At 47.3% G+C, this 9,722-nt stretch overlaps 1 protein-coding gene across 1 annotated transcript; it reads right to left on the bottom strand.

Moving 5' to 3' along the window:
- Positions 1-265: 265 nt before the first annotated feature.
- Positions 266-2,333, bottom strand: LOC117840587 (endo-1,4-beta-xylanase 4). Its single transcript, XM_034721111.2, has 3 exons — positions 2,082-2,333; positions 1,836-2,002; positions 266-1,757 (listed from the first exon to the last, which is right to left on the bottom strand). Exons 1-3 carry the CDS (start codon positions 2,314-2,316, stop codon positions 528-530), a joined length of 1,632 nt encoding a protein of 543 aa, XP_034577002.2. The 5' UTR covers positions 2,317-2,333; the 3' UTR covers positions 266-527.
- Positions 2,334-9,722: the final 7,389 nt, after the last annotated feature.

The following is a 9,722-nucleotide window of genomic DNA, read 5'->3' as shown; positions in this document are numbered from 1 at the left end:
TTTTATCATAAAATAAATATCTTGAAAATTTGAAGCTCTATATCAGTTTTCAATGCCTTCATGTTGAAGGCATGCTCTTCCACGATGGTCAATGAATTACACTTTTGGGACCCTTATAAGACCTGGACGCGTGTTCATTAGCGCATTTTAGGACCTGTGCTGGGCTGAACAAGTGACCATAGATTTGATCTGTGGAGGGAAGAAGGTACAGCCATCTCCACTATCTTGCTTCTTTCTTTTTCTTTCCTTTTTTTTTTGCGAGGAACACTATCTTGGTTCTCGATACTACACTATACTAATATACTGCTATATATGCTGTTTTTTTTTGCGAGGCTACTATATGCTCTAGTTAACAGACTAAAAATATACCATTTTTAACAGTAGCCGCATAACACTTTTACCGAACGAACACTCCTATTCCAGTGGATCACCATTGGACCATTCTCTGGTCAATCTCAGCTCTTCGTCCCCAATTATTTACAATAGCAAAAAATCACTAATTAATAATCTGGCGGACGTCCAAATTCCTAGGCTTTGACGGTGATCGTGTGGTCCGACGCGGAAGAAGCAGCATCCACCGTCATGGTGTGGATGGCGGTGCCCTTGACGGATGGATGCGTCACGGTGAAGTTGTACTCGCCATGGGGGAGGTTAAGCTCGACTATGCCATTCTCATCGGTGGTGGCGGCCGTGCGATGCGTCTTCCACTCGGCGATGAGCTTGTCGACGACGTTGCCGACGGGGAGGTTCTTGAAGCTGTTATCCGTCAGGCACATCACGTAGCACCCGTTGGCGTGCCACGCCGCCCACATGATCATGCCGTTCACATTCGGGTGGCCGTACCCTTCCCGGAGCACCTGCTCCAGGAACTTCACCTGGTTGGGGCCCTTGACGACGTCCACCTCGGTGAGCCACATCGGCAGATTCATCTTGGCAAGCGTGTCCAGAGCGCTCCTCATGTAGGGGATGTTGGGCGTGGAGAAGTGGCTCTCGAGGCCAACGCCGAGCTTGAGCCCGCCATTGCCGGGGTAGCTCCGGATCTGGTTCATCTTGGCCACGTACTTGCTGGGAACCGGATTCGGGTCCCCAGGCTGCTCCAGCGTGTTGAACTCGTTCATGAAGAGGATGGCGTTGTGGTCGATCTGCCCGACCTGGTTGTAGATCTGCGCCGACGCAGTGGGGCCGAACTTGCCCTCGAAGAAGTTGAAATGGAGGTTCTCGTTCACCACGTCCCAGTGGATCACCTTGCCGGCGTAGCGGGACACGACGGACTTTAGCCGCTTCTGCATGGCCGCCTTGAGCTGGTCCGTGTTCATGGGCCTCACCCACCGGATCTGCGAGTTCTGGTCGTCCCAGAACACGTTGTGCCCGCGCACCCTGATGCCGTACTTGTTGGTGAGCTTGAGCATGGCGTCCGGGATGCGGTAGTCCTCCTGGTTCTGGTTCCACTCGGTGCTGTACCACTTCATCTCGTTCTCGAAGGTGGCCACGGTGAAGCGCGACGTGAACCACTTCTCGTACGCCGGCAGGTTCAGGATCTCCTTGGTCATCGTGTTGCCGAACGGGAACCCGGCGCGGAGGAGCTCGATGATCACGGTGGCGTTCGCCATCGGCTTGTGGTCGGCACCCCTGGCCACCAACCTGATGGTGCTCCTCCTCGTCGTGTTGGCGGAGCGGCGGGCGTGGGCGTCCCACTCGTCGAAGCTGAATGGCTGCAGCGAGACGCTGTCCACCCAGATGTCCACGGGCGCATCGCTCTGCACGTCGCGGAGGCGTTCAGTTAGGTAAAGGACTATGCCATGCATTCTGTTCAGCTAATTAACAAATCCACATACCTCGAAGTAGATCTCTCCGTGTCCGGAAGAGTATGTGGTCATGCCTCCCTTGAGCATGCTCCAGCAGCCGGACCGGGCAACGACGGCACCGGCGATGACGCGCTCGCCGTTGGGGGCCTTGACGACCGCCTTCACATGGGCCGAGCCAGCGGGAACCTGCAGCCATGCTGCGGACGCAAGGGGCACACGGATCAGGAAGATGAACAACGCGTGCAGCCTGGGCGCGCATGGCCTGTTCGCACGTACCGGATAGTGAGTAGTGGGTGTCGCGCTGCATCCGGACCCTCTGGTAGACGCTGTGGGACGGTAGGACATTGCCGCTGATGGACAGCGTGCCGCCGGCGCCTTGCACCACTGCGAATTTGTTGCCGGACGGCGAGCTGCGCACGCCGGCCTTGATGTTCCGGTGCGTCGACCAGCCCATCAGGCCGCTGTTGAACGCGCCGTTCTGGATGATGCCGCCGTTGTACAGGGGCTTCATGGGGTCGGGAAGGCACTGCAATGTGGGGGCAACAAGATTAGAAGAACTAGTTGTGTTCATTTGACCTTTTCAACAGGACTCTTAGGACCATTTCTCTGGTACTATAGAGAGAAATTTAAAATAACTCATGTGATATTTTAATTTTACTTCCCTAAGATTAATTGGATCCGTTAACGAACTGATCGTTAAGCCTTACAATGAACTTCTGTGATCCATTAATTGTACATAGGTTCCACTGAAAACAACAATTGTAGTTTTTTTAAACTATCTGATGCAGAAGTTTCTGTTGAAAAAGGAATTACATTGTCTACCGTTTTCCTAGTTCAAAAAATAGTTTGTATATTCTGCCATCATTATTAACAAGTTTCTTGGTCTTGGAGGACATCAGTGTAGGGAGGTTCTATTAAATAACTAGACTTGCCTCAATGCTTGCTGTATGATCATATTCCACGGAGTGGACCACGCATCCTGCGCATCAAAAAGACAAACATCGAGTGCGTTACTTATGAATATCATATCAGAAAAACGGAAACGAAATGTAAAGCTGGAAATGTGACATTATTTGCACACAGTTTTCTCATAGATCTGCAACAACTACTCTGGCATTATCTGGACACAATTTTCTCATAGATCTGCAACAACTTCGAGTTGAGTTAGATCAACGAACCATGGAACAAAGCAACGCATAACAGAGAAAGCACCAGCTTCTCCATGTGAAACATCATTCGGAGTCTCTGAGTTACAAGTGAGAAGATACAGTTACTGGAGAGAAGCCAGTATTTATAGGCACAAGGATAGGGTTAGTGTTTGGGAAAGAGTGGTGTGTGTCTGTTACTTTGAATCGGTAGTGTTGTACTCCCCGCAGGAAGAGGTAACGACGTGTGGTCGCAAATAATCTCAGGTTATTTATAGGCTTCTGTTGTGTATGAAACATCGGCGTGGTGATGTTCCCGCAAAATACTGTGACTACGCTTAGTTTTACCAGCCTCTGTGGTTGCATCAGCTTCTTCATCGTCTTGACTTTGCAAGTACTGAATACCACGAAGATATACTACCTCTATGTTACAGTTGTCCTTATTTACCAGGCTTACCGCCTGACTACCCATGTCCCAGGAGTGGTTAGGCTTTAGGTCGGATTGTTCCCGCAAACAATAATCACGGGTGCGAATGTAACTTAGAATGTGTGTGTTAATTTGTAAGGTTTCTACTTGTTTTTCTCTTCTTAATTAATAAAAAATACATAGTTCTCCTTTATGTTCAAAAAACATCAATAATACTTGGTCTCCCGGTCAAAACCCCTGTGCTACTATTTTTTCTTTATACCTCACCATACCACTTGGTTATGTCCATGTTTCTTATTTATAGGAATACGTATACCCATTTGTGCCCTACACAAGGAGTGTTGATAACCATAGGTCCAAGGACTTTTCTCCGTTTTTAGCGAGTAAAGGACTTTTCTCTTGTTATTGCGTCATTCCATTATTCCGATTAGAGTGACTTATGAACTCAGCAACTGTAATCGATTCCGCAACAAGGCTTCCCAAATTGATTGCTATCAACGCACATTTTAAATAAATGGTCTTCTCATGTATCCACTTCAATGGTAGATATATGCATCTAATTGCTTGTTTGCAAGATTTTGCAAATCAAATTTGTAAGTACCTCCCTCTTTGTCCATCCTGTAACATTCCGCCTTTTAGAGCATTAAAAAATACGAAGTTTTTTAAAATTTTCTTTAATTATAACATAAACTCTTCTCCCAAATATTCAAACCTCATTTTACAAACTAAATCTCGTATCAAACCTACATATGTGATGCATGTGATTGCTCTTCTTTAGAAATCCTCTTCCAAATCTAATCTCTAAATGGAACTTCCAAAAATCCTTCATGATATTCAAATTAGATTTGAATATCAATCCAAACTAAAACCCTATGAGGTTTCCATCCAATTCTATTCTAAATTCCTTCTAAATAATGTTCAAATCCTTGGCTCAATTTATAGCCAAACAATCCTCTTCTCAATATCCTACCCAAACCCTCAAACCAAATCTCATAGAGATTTGAAATCTAAATCAAATTCAAACCAAAGCCTACACAAATAAAATTAAAACCAATAGCAGGCTGCAACCTCCCCACCCGGCCCACTTCTGCTTTCGGCCTGCCTCCTCCCGCACCTTCCTAGCACACAGCCTGGCCCAGCGCACGGCACGCGGCCCAGCTCGCCCCTGCACGTGGCCCACTTCACCACCCGCCCAGCCCAGCACCGGCACCTCCCCTCCCCTCCACTACGCCACCACTACTCCAGTGCAGCGCTACCGCACCGCCGCGCCGCACCACCGCCGTGCCACCGCGCCAAACAGCGTCGGCACCAGAGTTACTAGACACCGCACGAGATTAACCGAGACGCCGCTGGCCATCATCACCACGCTCGGCCATGTGCCACGCACGTGCCCTGCACCCCTCTCCCCCTCACCTCATCCTCCTCCACACTTGGATGCCGCGCCTGACCCCGGACGCCGCGTCACGCTGCACGCCGCCACGCGGATGCGTCCCCCCTAGCTTGCTTCGCCGCCTACCAACACCACCTCCCCCTCCCTTATCCACTGCGGCCCCTGACCCCAGCCGCTCTACCCCTGCCACCACTGGCCATTAATGGATCCTCATCCATGCTGGCCGGCCCTATACATTCCTTCCTCCCTTCCTTGGCCGCCAAGGGAGCTCTGGCAATGTGGTCGCCTCCCCGGAGCTCGCCCGGCCTATAAATAGCGCCTCCCCTCCTCCCCCTCCTCCTCACACGAAGCCCAGCCGCTCCAATCCTTGCTCATCGTGGCTGCACCTCTCCCCTCACTTCCCCACCTTCCTAACACCACCAAGAGACTCCTCGCAAGCTCCTCTTCCTCCTGGTGGTGCTCCCGTTTCCAGCGACGACCGGAGGCGTCTCCTCGGTGTGACTCCGACGCCCCATGCGGCGGCGAGCATGGCAACCCGGCGGCATCGCCTGGCTCCGGCGCCCAGCCGGGATGTCATTCCCCTTCAGTCATCTCCCTCCGTCCCCTTTTGTCTCTTATTTAACCTGCCAGATGAGCCCAAGCGGCTAATGCTGTCGGTCCCACCGTCAGCCCCCCTCCGCTAACTCCCGAACGCCCTTGGTCCACAACCTGAGTCCACAGGCTCACAGCACACTGACCCAGCCCCACCCCCTCTACGTCAGCACACCCAAAATTGTTATGGCCACCCGGCCTTGTGTACCCAAAGCTTACTTCAAACACTTACACACCTCTAAAAATTCCCAAAAAATACTAGGACATATTCTAAACCCAACAATATACTTCTTTGCCACTGTTCATCCCAAAAATGCCCTATCCATATTATCCTATCTTTTCTTTAATAGAAAACCCCCTTCTCGTGTACGCTAGAATTCGTGTACCGTCCGATCTTCTTTCGAGAATTCCCAGAAGATTCCTAGAAATACTGTAGAGCCATCCAAATCTATTTCCTTGGTCATCCTACCCGAACTCCGCCTCAGTGGCCGAAGTGAGTTCGTCGAGCAAGCTCTGGCCCCAATTTTTGATCTGCTTAACCTTGCCTGACTCCGCCTGATGCCGCATGTCTATCTCCTAGCACTATGTTAGGATATCTGTTGTGCAAGCTCTCTAGCATCCATTCCCGTCCTACCAGATCTTGTCCGGCTCCACCCCAGCGGTCGAAGAGAGTCCGTCGAGCAACCTCTCTGGCTTCCACTTGATCTTGTCAACAACATCTGTTGCCGCACTGAGGTAGATCGTTTGTTGTACAAGTTCTCAAGTTCTACTCTTACCCTATGATAAGGGAACTTCGCTAGCTCCGCCTGCCATAGGGATAAGCCCCAGGTGACGAGCACTGCCGTGCAAGTCTCCTTTACCCTAGCCCTTGGCTCATCATATAACCCCCTAGCGATCCCTAACCCTTAAGGATCTATCCGAGTGTCTGATCCATTCCACCACATAGCCATTATGCTGCCTAATTAGAAACCTAGATATCAACCAGGCCCAGCCATTATGCCGCCCAACTAAAACTCCAATTATCATCTTCCCTTAGCTGATATGCCACTCGACCTAAATCTTAATTCTCATCGCAACCCAGCAGTAATGCCACCCGTCCAAAATCTCAAATTATCATCCAAACCCAGATGTTGTGTTGCTACCAAAACCCTAGAACTTCCTAAAAATCCAACCACCCAAGCCATTAATTATTCAGAAACATAATTCTAAATAATTAATGAGTTATTTATCCATCCATTACCCAGGAATTCACCTTTCATTATCAGGTAATTCCCATAATACTTATCCTTTTTCTTTCTTTCCATTCTTTAGGAATTGATTGGTGTATTGTTTTATTGATTGTTATTTTATACACTTTTGCCAGTCGTTAGAAGACCAGGCTCCACCCGATGCCAAGGATCCAGAAGGGCTTGAAGCCAAGAACCCTGATCGTCCTAGGAGATGTTAAGGATTTTCGATGAAGGCAAGTCTCGACTCTTAGTTCATGTTTTATACTATTGAGTGCGAGAGTTAATAATATTGCCAACCTAATACGGACAACATTGTTTTCCTTTTAAGAACTATTTCTTTAGAAATACGTGCTTTCTATATTAACCTATTTGCTATTGAAATGCCAGATGCCATATAACCCTAGAAAACTACATTTTCAGAAGTCATCCCATAATAGAAAGGCTAGGCCAGTCGAGTCGCGCCCCATAAAGGGGGATAAAACACTTGTTGGATCCTCTATGGAGAGAATCTAACAAAATATCATTTTATATTAAACAAGATGCTTAGGAAGGATTTTCTCTTTGGGAATGTGTGATTTAAGAGATGAAATAATAGTAATAACAACCCCTAGGGTGTGTTTTGGACCATGGAGAAAGGGGACGACCTCAGCGGAGGATACTCTATCCTAGAGCTTACTCCGATCACATAAGGATCGGTTCATTGGGCGAGTCTTTCTTGTGAAACATACAACCATATGTGCCAGAAGGATATAGCCTTCGGGAGTGCCTGTTTATGTGAGGCCTTGATTCAAACCCCGCTAGGTGAACCTAGTCATCCATCCCAAGGGGCCAAGGTGGGCAATGGATATGCTGGAGTAGGACCTTCGCATAGTCCTAGGTCCAGTCAGCACAGGTTGATTGTTGAGAGGGCTGGAGGCCCGGTTTGATATTTTATGCATGCACTTCCCGGGATAGGATCCACAAGGCGGATGTTAGTGGCCCCTATTTAGACCCTAGTATATCCGTGGATGGACCTAGAGAATGCTACCTAGAGATAGGCTTCGGTGGGCATGGGTCTCATAGGTTAGTACCACCTTTTTGTGAGGGTATGGGCTGGCCGGATGTATGGGGAAAGTGCACACCTCTGCGCAGAGTATGACCTATTCGGGTAGCCGAGGCTCACGGCACGAGCCCACTAAGTCAAAGCCCCCATGATTACTGGAGGATTAGTGTTTGGAAATACTGGAGGAAGGTCGATGGACTGGAATCCAGGATAAAACTTGAGGACCAGTAGGGGAGGTAGTTTTCCCTCTCCAGGACCACAACTTTCATTCTATAAAATAGTAGTAACCTTCTTAGAAAGTCTTTACAAAACTCACCTTTCTAAATTCACCTTGCATATGAGAGATGCTTTAGACTTAGGATTATACCCATTAACCTCTTCATTGCCCACATCCTAAAATGCATATAATTACTTAGTAAATGGTGGGATTTGTTGAGTACCAACCATAAGTGTACTCATCCTTGCTTTTGTCTTGCAGGTATAGTTCTCTGGGTGTTTCAATCATCTTGTTAGTGGATGGGCACCTGCGCTTCTCATTGCTACGTTAAGGTGAAATCTTATTAATTATACTTTTATTGCTTGAAATACTGAACCGTGATGATAACCGTATTAGCCTATTGATTCAGGGACTAATACAAGTGATCAGCGGGACTTCCGGAGGGAGATCCCCACACATCCCACCCCTAAGGCATCCTCCAGCAGTTAGAGCAAATTGATAGCTCTAAGGCCTAGGTATGGCAACTACCACAATAAGAGCTAGCAAGCACAAAAAAAGATCACTTCTCAAATGTTCTAGCTTTTGAAAATACAAAAGCTGAAGTAGACTCCAAAGCAAAGAAAGGTGATTGGAAGAGATACAAGTGCTGGCCCACTGGCCACTACACATTAATGTGTGCTTGAGACATTCTCTTCATGAAAAGCTAGCATTTCTCTCTGTCCTTCACATAGGATAAAAAAAGCTGATGTGGATTCTAAGAGCTAACTGACATGTCACTATTTGATGCCGTTGCTGAGAATATTACTTCATTAAAGATCAAATGTTTGTACCTTGCTTTTAGAAATCCCGGCCATGTCATGGTTTTCGAGTGCATAGGAGAATCATACCCAATGTAAATGTCCAACTTACATTGTGCATCCATAGTAGTACCCTAAAGTGGTGAGATTGGTGCACGCAAATGAACTCTTAGAGCATTGTCCATCCAAATGGATTAGATCCTATGATTTACGAACATTTCCCTAAGTTTATAACCTAGGTTTGTTAAGGCAAGGTTTCTGTGGAATATGGAGAACTATGACTGATGATGCATCTATCACCACTACGATGTACCTAAAGGCCCATATACAATTATGTTGGTCATGTTGCACATTGCTTGGCACTCGATGGCACCAATTAGTTCCTATCATCTAGGAAAATTGCCTTTATTTTATGACATAGGTTGGTTAAGGCATGGTTCCTAGTGGAATATGGGCAAGCATGACTGTTGATGCATCTATTACTACTATGAAGTACCTAAGGCCCATATATAGTTGCTCTATGTCATGTTCCACATTGCCAGTTGCTCCTTGGTGAGAAATGAGTTCTGACAGGTGGGACTATGTTGGTCAGGGCTTTCTTTCGATGCTCTTTCTCACGCACCATACCTGGATCTAAAATAGAGCAGCTCTTCCATATTCCCCTTTCCACCCGAGCTATTGATAAACTACATATTTTTCTCCAAAGCAAGGAGAGTTTGCCTGTACTGACAATTATGACTAGTGGACATTATGAGGCTCCAATATTTTCTCCTCCACAAAAAATTACAAAAGACTCATTGGCCACATAGGAGTTCATCCAGCCTTCCAATGGCTTTGGAAATCTTCATGTCAACACAAGCATAGGGTATTCTTTTGGCTCCTACTAAAGGATAGGCTGAACACTAGAAATCTCCTGAGAAGGAAGATCATATTTTTGCAGTCCTATGACTATGTTCTATGTCAAGGATGTATGAAGGATGCCCACAGAAAAAAGGATGCATGGAGGAAACAACTTGCCATGTTTTTGTGCATTGCTCGTTTGCTCAAGATAGTTGGATGATACTAAATTTACAGACAAT

This window comes from Setaria viridis, chromosome 9 (genome assembly GCF_005286985.2).
Source record: "Setaria viridis chromosome 9, Setaria_viridis_v4.0, whole genome shotgun sequence".
Lineage (NCBI taxonomy): Eukaryota > Viridiplantae > Streptophyta > Magnoliopsida > Poales > Poaceae > Setaria > Setaria viridis.
Note: the sequence above shows the minus strand (reverse complement) of the source record. Positions and strands in the feature narration are given on the sequence as shown.